At 46.2% G+C, this 16,752-nt stretch overlaps 1 protein-coding gene across 1 annotated transcript in view; it reads right to left on the reverse strand.

Annotated features, from left to right (window-relative positions):
• LOC120953066 (heparan sulfate 2-O-sulfotransferase pipe) overlaps positions 1-16,752 on the reverse strand; it is a 126,366-nt gene that overhangs the window by 3,293 nt on the left and 106,321 nt on the right. The window contains exon 3 of the mRNA XM_040372744.2: positions 717-829. Within this exon, the coding sequence (XP_040228678.2) occupies positions 717-829 (113 nt within the window). The remainder of the gene's footprint in view (positions 1-716; positions 830-16,752) is intronic.

Here is a 16,752-nt window from a genome sequence, read left to right on the forward strand (position 1 = left end):
CAAAGATAAATTTTCCCCGCTTGTCGGGTCGCAAGGGGCGCTTCGTAGCACACAAATAGAGGGTGGCGTATTTGCACCATCCTCCCGTTTTGCACGCGGCCCAAAATTGCAACCCGGATGGGGAAGGAGCCTTTTTGTAATAAATTCTGTCCACCAACGCTTTGCGTGGCTGGCTTCTCAGGCCGCTTAGTTGCTGGAACGATCGCTTAACGATCTTTGGAGGGGCACACATCCAACAAACGGAGTCCGAGTACGTGCAAGGATCGTTAAGCTTTGGTGCGGGAGTTGATGCTCCGTTTTGCTCGCGTTTTCCCTTAACCGACCGCCATGTTTGACTTTCATGTTTGCAGCTTGCTTCTTCAATTATGTGATTCTATCTCTCTCCTGAGGGAGCTTCCTAAAAGGGGAAATTAAGAATGCAGATTTGGAGCATTCGGTTTTTTCCTGTTTTTTTTAAAGATATTTTGGGGAAGTTCTATTCTACCAAAATTGCTTTTCTTTGCTACTCAGTGTGCCAGTGCCTTCCAGATGATTGATGTTTGATTAACTGTTTCCGGGGCCGTGGTCCGACAAAATCTAATTGTGGCATTTTTTTTTGTTCTTTCCATATTTCATAGTTCCCCGTGAGCGATGTCTTCGAAGCGGTGATGTGAAATGGGAAATTGGAATGGTCATTTTTTGTTGATATTGTAGTGGTTTCAGCATTTCAACTTTACCTGTCCGGTGCTTTTAAGATAGTTGTACGTATGATGCAGATTGCCAATCAGCTCTCGGTCGTGGTGCTGGAGGTGCTCATCCGGATGGTGGCTTTGGTTAGCGCCGGCCGATGCTGGAAGAGAAAGAAAGGGATAGAAGAGATGAATGTCAGAATCTCCGGAAAATGCCTCTAACGTATGTGTTGTGCCTTTCTTCTTTCCCGACTGCTGCCTTTCTTTAGTGGAGAATAATTCGGTTTCACTTCACCCCCGTATTTTCCCGGAAGGAAGCAATTAGTATCCGTTTTCCGGATGGGTCGGTTTTTCTTTCTGCTCGTTAGACGGAGTGTGTTGCTCGTCCTGTGATGATGGTATCAATTATGATTGCATCAATTTCATTCGTCATTTGCTGCCTGCCTGCTGTGTTGTTTGCCTTTGCTTACCAGTGCTGTCAGGCAGTTCAGAAGCGAAGTAGGCCATCGTGCACTTAATCCTGCCGGAGTTTGTAGTAGGCTTTGAAAGGGCATCTGCGCTGGCAGTGTTTCATTCTACCCCAGTTGAAGAAGAATTAAGTGTGCTCCAGGAATTTACTTTAACATATTTTTCTGTCCACAATCTCGCAGTGCCCAGTGGAGTGTCCCAGTGATTGGAGTAGGTAAAGGTCCTTACCGGAACACGTACCCAAAGGAGAGAAAAAAAACGCAAGTAAGTCGGACCAGTGGGAGAATAAAATTACTTTAACTACTCTCGTCGGACAGACAGGCCGGGTCAGGGTTCTTGCCGTAAGAAAGGTCACTAAAGTTTCAGTGCTCGTAAAAGCTGCAACCGTAATAATGTTCCCGTTTGTAGCTGGAGCGTCTGATGAGCGCCAAGGAATGTTATACGGGCCTCAGGAACGGTCGCGTACCGAGTTTACTACCTCAAGATGTTTCTGTTATGCCTTTTCTTTTTTTTTTGTTGGAAACATTGCAAAGGACTTAAGAACGGGTCAGTAACGAATGGCGGAAAAACAAAATCGAAGACACTGGCGATGAGACTCCAGCGTTTCGGGGTAGGACTGGAGTAGAAGTCATCTTCCTCGGTGGACTCTCGGTTAAAGTTCGTGACAAAATAAACGTTCCTCATTACGCAGATGTTCCTTTCGCTGTTTGCGTGCTCAACGGAGCGTGAACTTTGAAAACTGGAACTTCACCCAACACTGGGGCCGAAAGAATCGGCTTGTATGGGGGAAGGGGAGGAGGGGGGGAGGCAGGAGCGTGCCTTCACTAGCCCTAATGCATTTTCTTTTTATGAGCAATAGGGTAGTGAGTTTTCTTGAACCCCTTTTACTTGTACCGGTAGGATTGTTTCGCTACTTTATCGTTTGTGCACACTGTAGGGGGGAACGGGGTTGTAAATTTGGAAAAATCACGTAAATTCTTACCAGGAAATAGGTATGCACAAGTGCATGATGAGATTTTGTAGCGCTCGTAGGTACAGGAAGGTGTACAAGGGCGTTTATATACACTTTTTTATTTTACAAGATATTTCACAAAGATATTTGGAAACTATTCAAGAAGACTTCGTAGTCGAAAGTCAACAACGAATGAGATTGTTATCTTATTTACGGGAAATCTTGTAGAAAATGGCAGGAATGTTAGCTCAACACGTTCCATATCTATTTTTGGAATACTGGGCAAGCTTAAAAGTGTAATAAGGATAAAAATAGGCAGTGTTACGTGCTTGGATAAGGTTAATAGAAGGTTCACATCGTAGACCTTTGCTCGTTTACACTGAAGGGAACCTTGCCATAAGAACACAAGAGGTAGATCACCAGTACCTAAATGTGTGAATGGATTTTTGCCACCAAACCCCTATTGTGCCTCAAGGAATATATTCATTTGCAAATGCATTATTTCAGTAAGACAACATAGACTGGGGTGTAAACCTCGTCAGCGCCTTTTTCTTATAAGTCATCTCTTCTTCTTCAGTTGTAAGTTTTTGCTACGGAAGACGGTCCATGGAAGGCTAGAAACCACGACAGGCATGTTGTTAAATCGTGTGAGGCGACGACTGTACTAAGAGACCGCCCTAAGTCAACTCATATCTCACTGTTCGATGTTGGTTTAAATCGTATTGCTCTGTAGTGACTTCTATATTGATCGCGACTTTCAAGACGCTGAAAGCTCCACCAATCTTGGATCAAATGAATTTTTCCATTAAAATTTTTAATCAAATTATCATCAAATTGTGCAACGCTAGAAGCTGGCACCATGTCCAATGATAATAGTTCTAGTGCACACGTATTGGTTTAAATCATATACGAGATGAATTAATCCCTTCGATTTAATTGAAGAAGAAGATAGTAGAACCAAATTTGGGTTCGCAGTAACGCAGCGGCTTATCAGACTTCTGTTCGGAGGCATTAGACGACTCAATCTGAAGAAAAATCCTTTTAATCACTCCACATGAGCAAAGAAATCCTGACAGGCCTTAGTTGTAGATGCAACTAAGCATAGACGCTTTTAAAAATAAAACTTCTGAAGAGTCTTACACAGTTCACCAATGACAGTGTATGTTACACCCATTGGGCTTCTCAAAGTGAACTGGGTCACACAATGGTTTTGATTTTTCCCACCCAACGCCCACACAATATTCACTGACGAATCAAGGGACCGCTTACTAAGGCTCTCATCCTGTTGGCTTTTTGCACTTGTGTTGATGTACTCGCTCGAAGGCACACTCCCACATTCGCTAAGACCCCTGGAAGGCATCCTTTTACATCCCCGACGAAGTTTGTGCACATCGATCAAACCAATTCGTGGGTGGGGCCGAGCGCTGTGAATGGAACGGAGCCGAACCTCAAAGTGTGTGATGACGATGTGACGTGAATTTGACCGCAGAGCACTGTCCCCCTGTTTCGTTTCCGAGGATGTCCAACACCGCGGTTTATGTCCCTTTTGTGTGTTTTCCCCCCAGGGAAAAGGTGGAAAGGTTCCCCCCAGGGGAGAGTGAACCGCACACAGCGGTATCGTCACTGAAATGGAACCTCTTCCACAGAGTCGTGGAGAGAGGGTAAGGTCGACTGCAGCAGGGAAGGCTGCAACGTACTGCATCGTCGCTTGAAATCGACAATACATCAGCGGTTGTCCGCAGCAACAGCAGCGGAACCGGAAGGCTGGGCTGGAGCGTGAGCAACCCTGAATCCGGACGGAGCCGACCTGCCGGCTCTGGGGCTCTCTAGTGACAGGCAGCAGCAGCATCAGCAGCAGCATCACTCGATGCAACGTAACAACGCAACATTTATGCTCGCTTATTCACGGTTCGTTAGCGCTGTTTACCAGTTCAACAGTTTTCCCAGCCCGTCAGTCAAGTTCATTATAATTTTTCATCCGTCGATGTGAAAAGACAGCGCTGCTGTGGGAAAAAGCACCCATAAACCCCGCCGTGATAGTCTACTCGGGTGCGTTTGCACTGTTCGGTGTTTTGTGTTGGCGCGGTCACAATTTCCGCGGGCGATTCTGAATGTGTCGGACGGTCCCGACAGTTTGGTGAAGTTTGTTCTGCCAGTTTTTGCTCGATATTTTTTTTTCTGGGGAATATATCCAGGTAAACGGGATGCAAGCAAGGATGTATTAATCAAGTCAGAATTGTTCATTTTCACTTTATCTTCTTAGTATATCTAGATTGTAAATACATAAGAACCCTTAAATATGATAATATGTATTCAAACCCTATTTGTAAGGCTCTCGGGTAATCTTAAACAATCGAAAAACAATCCACACCAATTTGCAACCCAAAGTTCTCTCCACGCTTCTCTCCAAGGAACGCTAATGTCCCGAACCAATACCCTCCCCAAATAAAGGTTTTAGTCGTAAAGCCTTTTCTTTCTGTTCTTTTTGTTGTTGAAAAATGGTTCTCCTTCCTAATTCCACCGTTCGCTGGAATCGATAAAAAGCAATTACAACCCGGGCACAGAATTGCATATACCGCACAGTTGGACACTTTTTGGAAACAATCGTACCGCCCGTGTACTAACCGAAAGGGCGTAGTCCAACTCTATTCGCCCAACTTGAACTCGTTGGAGAAGGAAGCGAGACAAGGGACAAAAGAAGAGGGGAGGGGCATTGGGTTTGCATCCCTTACCCAGTTCCCTTTTGGGAACTGGTCACCCAGTTCCGGTACGGTGAACCGATTTGGGACCGGCGTAGCGCCGTTTCCAACAAATCTCGGAAGGTCTTACCAGCAACTGGAGCCGGACGGCGAGGGGGGAGGGAAGGGAGCGAGTTTATGCATGGGCTCGTAAAATTTAATTTCCGTCCATTGTTTCGCGTCCGTCCGAGACACGACGATGTGGTGTGTGTGTGTGTGTGTGGTATCAACGCGGGCCCTGGCCATGGAATTTTCGCACCCGGGCCCGGTGCGCGATGGAAATGATGGCCGGTTTCCGTAGAAGCTCTTCAGAATTTCCGCATTTCCGTAAAGCTGCACTAGCACGAGGCAGCAGCAGCAGCAGCAGATTGCCGCCGGATGTAATGTCGTAAATTTTAGCCCAAGATCACCACAAAAAGGGTGGGCAAGGGTTACCGAATGGATGGTGCATGTCGCTCCGAAGCTATCGATGGAGGCTGATGCTCTAACATTAACACACACACAAGGTTACTTACGGAATCGATGCTATCAGGTTTTTCGGTGGGTAAAAAGGTGGTCGGCCTTTGTACTCACGTTTATGATCACTATCAATTCCCGATTGCCGAATCCCAATTGTCGTTCGGACGCAGGCAGTTCGGCACAATTGGGATTGCGATACGGTAGCTCCCAGTGCTGCTGGTGATTATTATTTCAAGGTGCGAGAAATCGGTTTTTGGGAGAAGGCACAAAAAAGAGCCCACAATCGGGCCACAACTACCTGATTGGTATCGTATTGACGCAGGACGCCGGGCCGTAACGTACCTGTAGCTTTGCGTAATTGGTTCCATTTCGAATTGAGTTGGGTTTGATTTGATTCCGTCGTTGGAGCCACCTTGTACATTGGACACTATTTGGGAAGATAGTGCAGGCTCAACTCCAGTGAACCTTCCACTAAAGATTTCATGAACAGCTAGAATATAATAGACATTTTGCAGTCTGACAGGCGCACTGCTGGGAACGTGCAACAGGAATGTGGTGCAACCCGGCATGAACGATTCTTTGCACCTTTGCAGTAATCAGTGATGCATTGTTGCGAAGGAATCATTTACCACGGAGACATTCTCGGGTGAACTCTTATGCACTCTTATGAATTCATAAAATGCTTTCCACTGTACGCGAAGAATCTATTGCATTCCGATGCTCTTGAATAGCATCCCAAAAAGCATCCCTAGATGCATGGCTATACTCATTTTGAATTCATTACTGTGTGTGTGTGTGGGAATGGGAAGGCAAAAAAGCGTCACCATTCAATGTGTGTGTGTGTGTGTGTGTGTGTGTGGGAGTGCTTAAATCCCGGTGCTCGGTGTCTATGTAAGTCCAATATGTCCTGTCATTGCCGTTTCCGCCGATAGCTTTCCTCTTTTTCTCTGAAACAATTATTCATTTTGAAAACGCGTCCGATGCGACGTACTATCGGTACCGGTTGGGCAGTCAAACACAGTCGGCTTTCGGTTCGAATGTGTTCGCAACGATTGGCAAGAGCTGCTTCCGGCTGCTAGGAATTAATTATCAATTCTAGGACCGTAAGTGAGTGTGTTCAGCTTCGGTGCTGTGGAACGCTGCAGCACGGTGACCGGTGACTGGGGACGCTTGGGGACAGTAGGCTGTGTTTAAAGAGCAAAGAGCAATTAGGGTTGGCATTTGTTTCTTAGGGCTTGTGGGTGGCATGATTGGATCGATTAGCTGTTTGATGAAAAAAAGGCCCGGACTGACTGACCGGCGCTGTGGTTCAGAGGTTAACCCGAAGGGATGCTTCACATTTGCTTCCATTCTGGCTGGTTGCAAGCAGTGGAAATATGGCTGGAAGTCGAAACATTGAAGATCGATAGACACGTACAGCATGAATCAAGTGGGAAGCTTCACACGGTTGATGGTTAATCTTTCAAGGCTTTAATCTAGTTCTAATCTTTGGTGGAATCCATGACTATTAAAATGATTAGTCAGAAAGCTTTTTGTTTGTCATTTAAAATCGTTTTTCAACAAAATGGCATGAACCTTATCAACTTAGCACGTTTACTTTTCGGATGAATCTTCCGAGCTGTGACCCATTAAATGTAAATGTATGATAACAACAGTTTAATCCTGCGAGGTAGAGCCCGTTCGGGAGAGTGTGCTGATCGCGCACTGATGCCTATACCGTAACGCGCTGACAGCTGCTGACATGCTGCCTCGCCAAAACACCCCCGGAAGCGAAACCGAAAGCAAAACTGGGACGACTAGCGCTGGAAACCGGGGGGAAAAGCAAACGTCAACGGGGACGGATTTTCATTCTCATCATACTTTCAAATGGCGTGAGCGCGAATGCGACTGCAAACCTCCAACATTGCAGCCAACGGGTCAGCCAACGGAATAATTTATTCATTTCCATCGATCGAGTCCGTTCGATCGACTGTCAAATAGTCGCCGTGCCTGAAAGCCTACGCCTCCGCTATATATCCGCTGCGATATCAACGCATCACATACGAGAAGCGTTGCCGCAACCCACGTAGACATACTGGAGCCGATGGGGCGGTAGAGTTGATGTTGAGATGAAGTTGCACCATCAATGATGTGTGTGTGTGTGTGTGTGTGTGTGTTCTCCCGGCACACTACTAGGGGTTTTAATTCGGTAGCAAAATATTATTATTTGCTCATCACCAAACGCTTGGACTGTTCCAAGGGAACCGTTGCCCGTTGGACAGTCGTACGCCATTAGACCACTCCGGGCAGGGATCGGGATGCAAGGGAGCGAATGTTGTCATTGCAAGGAGCTTACGAGTGTACGCATAGAGGAGGTGTGAACGTGAGCTTTGGTGACGTGAAGCGGAAGGATGTCGTTCTCTTGGCAGTGCCCTGACGAGGGAAAACACGTTCGATCAATCGGCATTTGGTTGGGGTTGTTTGGGAGAAAAATTGAACAACAGACGACAAACACATAAACATATGAACCCGCTCGTCGTATGGCGCACGGATGACTGCGTCCGTTTAACGTCCCACAGCATGGAGCAATGGAGGTCATGCAAACATATTTCGAGCCATGGGACAGTGTCTGTTTGAAGAGATGGGATTAGCCATGTTGGGCCTGTTTTAGAGTGGCCAATGGAATGGGCCGGGTTTTCTTTATCTTGATTGATGTGTATAAAAGTTGTTTCCTGTACTAAATAGAATGCATTTGAAAGTGTCTATCAATAGCATAGGAAAGGACAGTAAGAATAAGAGCATGATTTACAAAACATTCGTAGAAAGTACTCTCAATATCGTTGCCTATTCACCTCCGCGAAAAGGGAAAGCACAACCATTCTAATGCAACTAGCTCGAACTATAAACGGCTTACACGAATCGATCGGGTCGTGTCCAACCGCGTGCCCAACACTTTACTGTTCGGACAGTTCAATCGGTCACCCTTCACCAAAGCTTTAGCATACACCGTACACCCATAGACGCATGTGGTGTGCGATTTCTTCCCGGTTTTGGAGTTTCGAACGGAACGGAGCTCGGTATTCATAGTCGGTTTGCAATTGAGAGCACACGACGCACGACAACGATCGTGAATTTCGTCATTCCATAAAGGAGGGAGGGGAAGGTACGCGTAAGGCGCCGGCACACTTTGGTAGGCTAGCTTGCCATTACCAAACGTTCGGTTTCATGTATGGCCATGTTAAACATGACGAAATTTAATGAGCTCGTCTATTAAAAGTGAATTAACATTTTTTTGTTCTCTATTGCCTCAATGCTGTCGTGTTTGGGAGTTTGAATAGAGAGATGTGTAGGAGTTGTTCTGTGTTTGTTGCCAACATTCTAAACATGCTTAGAATTCAGAAGATTACAATAGGGGGAATGTATGAGGATGTTGTTGGGGTATAGAAAGCAATCTATAATGTAAGTGTATTTTTTTAGAAATCATTATTTTATGTTAGAACCTTCTTTTGTCTGTATAATCTGATGTCTTGAAGGTAATATTTTTCAGACATGTCTGAAATCATTTATCAAAGTTGTCTGAAGTATGTAATTGAATTCGTTTCCTTCATGAATCGAACGAGATAGCTTCTTCAAGAGAGTAGGGAAAGTCATATAATTAAGATTTCAACTAATTATGGAAGATAATAGTCTGTTACTTCGTGGAAGATCATCCTTCTATTAAGAATACCACATCACAATTCAAGTACACCGCAAAACATAGTCTCGAAACTTTGGATCCTGAACAAATCCGAGATGTTTCAAGATGTCAACAAAGGACTAAGAACCTTGAAATAATACATAAGTGTGTTTGAGACAAATACTTTGTCCGTTGTGCGTTCGTTCTGTATTTATTTCACTCGCTTTGGTAAAGAAATTCCTAAATCTGTTTAAAACTTCAAGAATGTTTACAAATATTGCGATTTCGAACCTTATAATTGGTGTACGTTGGATAAAAACAAATGCGAATTTTCTACCGAATGCCGATTGCAGCAAGGACTTCCCTGCGGTGGCAGCAGTACATTCCATCCCCGTTCCAGTTCCGTTCCGCCTGAATTACCGTGCCAGCGACAAAGAACTACGAAATAGCAAACAGCTAGCCAAACGCTTACCATACCACCACCGACCGGGTACAGTGCGCATACATCATATTGCCCACAAAACCACAGCGTGCTGCAGAGTGCGCGAACCAGCCACCAGTGCCCGCCCAATCGGTTCAATTCGACCTTTCGGGAGGAATGGAGGGGGGGAGGCCAACTCGGGGGGTTTGCAAATGGTGTAGAATCAATTGTGGAAGAGAAGAAGCACCAGAAGCGTGTAACCGATAGGGCCGAAGTGCAACCGCGTGCCGGGTCTGTGGGGCCCGAAGAGTTGCAATTACTGAGCGGGTAACGCGTGCTCGCTGCCAAGTTTCCCGCTGCAATCGTCTGTGCGGTGTAATCGATCACGGTACAATGATACGCACATGGGAGTTTTGGGGACGGAGGCCATGCCAGGTAGGGTTCGGGTGTATCTCTCTCTCTCTCTCTCTGTCTAGTATCGGTCATCCTACCAATCTGCCCCGATTGGGGGTCCGCTCGGGTTGACTAATTTATGGTGCAGAGATTGTGGCCGTACGGGTTTAATGTTGCTTACTGGCGCTAGAATGTGCTGCATGATGCTACCCTTTCCCCTTGGGTCAGGTGCAAAAATGGTGCAGTAAATTGGTGATATAGAAGGAGAAAAGAAGAAAAAATCAAAACAGACCTAAACCAGACCAGAACCACCAAACAAAACCAACGGACGCAATCGGTTTCGGTTTGCATGGTTCCGTGTTGCGTAGCTGCATTGGAACCTAATTGCTCGCGAGAATTGATTTTTGGACCGCTCGTTCGTTACAATGCTGTTGCAAGTGTACGAGGCGGCCCTTGACGGTATGATTGACATTGGCATTGTTGAGTGTGGTGTGCCGGTACTCTAGCAGCATCAATGGGAGACATTTTCCTCACGTTTTTATCCCCATTCATTCACGTCCCACTGCCATCGCTATGAAAAGGATAGCATTGAGAGTCGTCGTCTTGTGCGTCGGACGGCTGTACGCACATCTGTGCCAGTGGAGTGGAGATACTTGAAAACGAAAAACCAGGCTTTGTGGTCGGTTCGACTGTGATAGTACGGATGACAAATTGGTCGAAATATGAAGTAAACGCAACGGACGGGTGCGCTGTCAGTATACAATGAAATCTGTTAGCTTGGAGTGTCGTGCATTGCAGAGGGAGAGAGTTAACGCACATGAGCAGCTGATGGGCAGAGTGCACCCTTTTGAATGTGGTGTGCAACATTGTAGATTAACTGTCCCAAGCTCTCTATGACGACTTTTGATGTGTATGCTCTTGTGAAAGGTTAGTTATTAAATGTTCTTCTCAAAGTTCAACGCTTTGGATGTTATTTGTAAGTAATGCCGTACCCAAGAAAGCATACATTGGTTGTTGCAATGTACAGAAACCCCGTTGCCGCTGAACATGATACTAAGCATAAGTTTTAATCCGTTCTATTGGCGTCTGGAGCATCAAAAGCTGTAGTCTGTGCCAATCACGAAAGGCTTCATCCAACAGTCACCATACACGCTCACCATGTCACCATCACCAGGAACATCTAGACCATCTCCGATCCGTTTAACCTTGTCACCAGCGCTGTAGAAGCAAATCTCCGCACCGCAAGTAGTAGCTCCTTCTCGAACCGTCTTGAACCGTGTAATTTGTTGCCGTACCATCGCGAAACGATTCAGTTCAATCCCAGCAACACTCCAGCAAGAATCGAAAGCAAACAACAAAAAAAGCAAACGAAGCGACTTCAGAAATCAAAAGGTGAAAAAGACACACGGCGTTGGCAGCAACCAACCAGCACCAGCGCCAGAATGAAAGTTTGTAATCCAATTTAAGATGCTAATAAGGATTTGTTTCTCCCTGACATTGGCCACACAAATCCGGCGACTTCTCGCTCGTCTTTCATTAAGGGGGCGAGATTTGGGCTTGGATTTTGTGGTTCACGCGAAGCAGCACGTAATGATGTCAACGAGGCGCGTCGTCTGACGCGGTCGCGGTGGCTGCTGTTCTGTGGACGTAGTTACATCTTCCGAGATAGACACCGATAGACGAGGAGGGAGAGGTAGAGTAGGGAAAAAGGGAGAGTTTACACCGGGAAGACACCGGCATCCCATATAGTGCACGGGTAGCATCTCCGACAGAGAATCTCCGTTTCTCGATTCGATACCACCCCGAGCGCACCGGGACCGAGACACCAGAGATAAGGCGAAGACCCTGAAGCTTCGTAATGATGTGAAGTGTAATTAACGGAAACTGTTTAATTTTCCAACGCGCACTACTTCGGCTACTACGTGTACACGCTCTCCGGGCCGTGTTCGCTCCAGATGCTGTTGCCATTGGAGTCGACAGCTTTAAGCTGCGGCTGGAGCTGATTGGGGCTTCTGTCTTCCCCGGGAATCTTCGGCAGTAGGGCAATCGAGCCCTGCACGCGTTCAAAGATTACACAGAGAGACAGAGAGAGAGAGAGAGTGTATGTGAGCTGGGTGGCAATTGTCACAGCATTCACAAAGGTTTTCGTTTTGTATCGACCATTAGGTTGTTCGCAGTGCGCGCGGGTGTAAGTTATTGCACGATAATGAAGTTTAATTGTACCTTAAATTACGTGCGCGCGCGTTATCGTATCGTAGCCTCGATGGGAAGACGTGCCACCGCACGCACTTTACAGCGCGAGAAACAGTATTGATTGAGAGTCGTTATGTGTTTCATTACGGTAACGGTGTGAAACGAGCAGCGCAGCGTTACACCAACTGTAATCAAACTCTACTCAAACAAAAGTTTTCGGTGAGCGAATTTCATAATCCGAACTGAAAGGCATCGTCGACCATAAGGGGGATGCTCCCGTCGCTCGCCGTGGCGGGTGTGCTGCCGTCGATGTTTGAGAAGTTCGTCAGTTTTAATGCTGGAACTGCTGGGGCGCAAACTTTGCATCGTTCCGTTGGTTTCATGGAGCTGGCGGGCACGGTGCACTATTCTTCCCTGTCGAATTCCACGCTCTAGGGTAGCTAATTATGTTTATGTGCACATTTTACACAATCCATTCGCGTAGGAAGGGCGGTAGAAGCAACCACTTCCGCACAGTGCACACGCTGTCAAACGTACTTACACGTTGGGTGGAGACGAGATTTTTATGCATCGAGAATAATCAACTTACGCTTCCGTGCTCGTGTGCGGATGAGAGCGAGTGCTTGGAATCTTATTAATTTGCATAAAGAAGTTAGCTTCGGTGCATTATTTTGCACACCGACACTGCTGTCTGCTGCCATTAGCCGCCGTTTCTTCCCGTTGCGGATAGTTTGGAGCGATTTTTGTTGGTCCTTCCCACACTTCCCTTGCAACTCCCTGTTTCAGGTTTTGTGTGATTGTAATTTGCAATAGCATCATCATTGCAGGTGCAGATGCTTTGCTTTGCTGTGCAGGCAAAGGTGTGCTGTGCACAGAAACCGGCCATCCCGGGGAATGCCGTCTGCCGTCGTGCCACATTGGCCACAAAATCTGAAACCAATCCCGAAACGCTCAGCGTGGCTTAGACACTTGACTATAAGCACAAATAATGTCCTGCCGTTTTTTCGACGCACTTTTCCATGGGAGCCCATATCTATCCAGCCTTTTGTTGGGTGGTTTGTTGGGTTTAAAATCTGGCAAATGACACCGGGGTAAAAATCTTCCACACCCTGCACAGAACAGCAGGCGAGCTGCACTGCATTGCCAGGTGCATTGGATTGCAAAACGCCAGGTGTGTGATGGTCGAGATCTGTGCATAGAAATACACACAGCATGTGTAAAACCCGGAACCCCGGAATGCTCACGAAGCCCCAGAAAGGCGGGGGTCATCTCTGTATGCTGGAAAATGTTGCATGCTTTGTCAGTGCGCGCTGGCTCTGGTTCGGTTTGCGCTGTCCTGATCTGTCCTGGTTGAATGTCAAATGAAAATAAACGATTTCATTTTGCAGTGCTTGTTGGGGTAACAGCAGCATTTGTTGAAAACGTTGCGACAAAAACGGTAAACCGGAGACGATCGGGTGAAAAAAAATGGTATGCAGCAGACTCCCGGATTTGTCCAGCCCTCGTGCCTCACGTGCCAACGTGATGGTGCGTCCTCGATGCTATACGTGTTCACGGTGGACACTATAACCCATCCGATAAGGCAATGCTCTTATAATTATTATCTTGATAATGCACTTTTTTGTAATTAATAATATGGTAAATAATATCGATGTAACGATGCGACGATAAAGGTTGTTTGATACGAAACTCACAACGTTTGCCGTTATGGTAATGATTTGCGCAGTGCAATTTATTTTATAATTGTATTCACAAAAGAGATTGAACATACTTTTAAATTATCTTATCTATCCTTCTAATCAGGCGTCAAAAAGCACTACAAAATGTTTTACTTTGAATCCTCCGTTTACAATGATTAATTTGATTGCTGCAAAATGTGATCAGTTTAGCAAAATGTCACTGACACAGTCATGACAAATTCCGACTGAAACAAAATCATGTCAGCGTCACGAGCTCTACTATGACGATCAGAGGTGAGCCTCAAACAGTTGGTATGACCATCACATGCTTGGTGACAATTTTTGCAACCAACTCTTGGTCAGTCACATGGTCGCGACATTTTCTGTCGATGATAATCACGACATTCTTGGTACATACTCGGCGAGTGGTACCAAGCAACAAAATGAGAATGCTTTCTCGCTCTGCCTGCTTTGATGGTCCGTTGGGTAGAACGATAAAGCATTTGAGCGCCGCAAGTTAATCAGTTCCCTTTGAGTCTCACCCCTGATCATCACAGTTGCGTACGTGAACTGACTTGAACTTCGTTTCTGCCATGAGTGTTCGGTTGACTGAAACAGTGACATTTGGCAGCACTGTTCACAGCAAGAAAAAAAGTCATCATTATGTTTCCGATGACATTAAGCTCAGCTTTTCAGTCAGAGTATCGGGCTGGACTCAAGCATTCGCATGTCGCATTCGGCATGTCATGACGCACTTTGATTGAGTATTAACAATGAACATCATGCTACCACGGATATGTTCATTGTTTTCAGTAGTGATCATCACGTGGTGCTGATCATGACATTTTGCAACACTGATCAAATCGTTCTTCACCTATGAATTGTACGAACATAGGGACCCTAATTAAAGTCTATTATTATAATGTATTGAAACGCTTCTTCATCTAAATGCAAGGGCATAAGGATAAGCTGCAAGAGCTGTTACTACAATCCAATAGGTTTGTTCAAATCAATCCTGACCAAACCAAGTACTTCGTAGCACCAAGCCACATTATGGGCATTGATTTTGTTACGTCTCGAATTGGCTAAGAAGAAATCAATTTACTATTTTCCCCCATTTTTCCCGCAACCAAAACCCAACCAGAGCACCGCCTCAGTTGAAGTACCGAGGAATTGTTATTGCCTGGACAACGATCGTATCCTGCTGCGCCTGTTGGACACACACACACACACGTCGGCCATTGCGTTTAGTCATTGCGGTGGCGGACTGGGGAATGGATTTATCGGGAATGGGCGTTTGGATGAGCCGAAGCAGGGTGCAGCGTGTGCACCAGAGGAGGAGGGTTTTGCCACGAGCGGTGGATTATTTGTCTAGTGGTTAGTAAAAATCATCTCCTCCTGGCCTTCTCGGTGGTGTCGCCTGCTGGGCGAGCTGTTCGGCAGCGAATCAGTGCCATCATCTGAAGGGCACCGTTCAGCCGTTCACAAACCACCCCAATTGCTGTTCCCCCCCATCCCATCCTCCTGACCTACGACTGTGCAAATTGAAGATGAAAATTGACTGCCCTGGTAACGCCTCGGGCTCATCGAGCGTTTCGCGTGTCATGTCCATTCCCCCTTGTGTTTGCGCCGGCGTTTCTTGCTGGCGCTCGCTAGCAACAAAAGGACAGGACAGGACGGAAAATTGCGCACACCCGTCGTCGTTCCAGTGTTTCCGTTCCGGTGTGCTGAGGGGAAATTGTCCAGCCGTTTTTTTTTGTAGTTGTTGTCGTTGTTGCTGCGTTGATATATCTATATTTTTTTTGTCACTTTTTGTTATTTCTCTCTTCGGACGAGAGACAGAGACTTGTTTTTTGTTGTACTAGAGCCTCACACAGCTGATGCAACATCCATTCAGCTAAATAATGTTAGTTCCAGTATCTGCCCCCGGGGCCGTACAGCAAACGATTGTTGTCCTTTGCATCCATTTGAATCGTTGTTGTCAATTTAAATTGTTGCTAGTATGTTGCTTTTGAGAGAGCGAGCTTTTGTATAGGGGCCCGCTGCTGTCCGGGGGCCGAAAGATGCTGTTGTGTCTAGGGGTGCAACTAAGCAAACCCCATTTTGTCATTGTGCCCTTTCTGTGCGAGTGCCGTATGGGGCGATGGGATTGTAAAAGAAGAGTAAAGCAAAACAGGACATTGAACCAGTTCTACCAAGCTTTCCATGAAGATCAAAAGAGCCGGTATGAATGTGAGTGACTAGGGATATGTGTTTTTATTGGAAAACAATATTTAGTCCTGCACGAAGAACAAACGCAATGGAATCAAATTCAAACATTTTAGAGAGGGATTTTTTACAATCCACAATGGTGCAAACCCTGTGATTTAGATGTTTTCCCCCTTATCCAACTAGAATCTGACCGAAAAAATACACCTTTATCGTTCGTAGCTAAGCAAGGGAAGCGTGATATATATATGTACGTGGAAGCACCTGAATTTTGTGCATTTAATTAAAGAAGCACTGGCTGGCTACCAGCACTATCTACCGCACTCGATCTACCGTGCACAGTGCCATAAATTAGATCGTCTCCATCCCGAAAGCATGAAGCACCGGAGCGTTCCGCTCGTGTCCGTGCGTGCGTGCGGGGCAAACATTTTTCAATCAAACTCAAACTCGAAATCGTTTCATTCTCTGAGCTCGGTGTGTGTGTGTGGGATCTTATCATGCTGCTAGCCCTGCTCTGGCTGCATGCACACTGAACAATAAATGGGTAAGGTGAGCACAACAATGTAGTACTCTATGGAGCAGCGAGCTTTTGGAGCTCCCGTTCCGGTTGTCTGGGCTAGGATGCAAAACATTTGCGTTCCCTTCCAATAACTACACCTGCTTTTTGTGCAAAGCAAACTCGCAAGTGTAGAGGACCAGAGAGAGAGAGAGAGTGAATGAGGGAGAAATTGTTTTCGGGAATTCCTTTGGTTGGGTGCAATTGGTGCTGGAACAACTCGAACGCAATATCCGGCACTAACATAGGGACGAAATGTAGTGCGGAAGCGTTGGAATCGTTTTTGGGTGTTTAAACTGCAAAACACTCCTCTTCATTGAATGCTTCACCTTTCCGGGCAGAATAGGGAGAATCGACAGGAC

The sequence above is a fragment of the Anopheles coluzzii genome, chromosome 2, assembly GCF_943734685.1.
Source record: "Anopheles coluzzii chromosome 2, AcolN3, whole genome shotgun sequence".
Lineage (NCBI taxonomy): Eukaryota > Metazoa > Arthropoda > Insecta > Diptera > Culicidae > Anopheles > Anopheles coluzzii.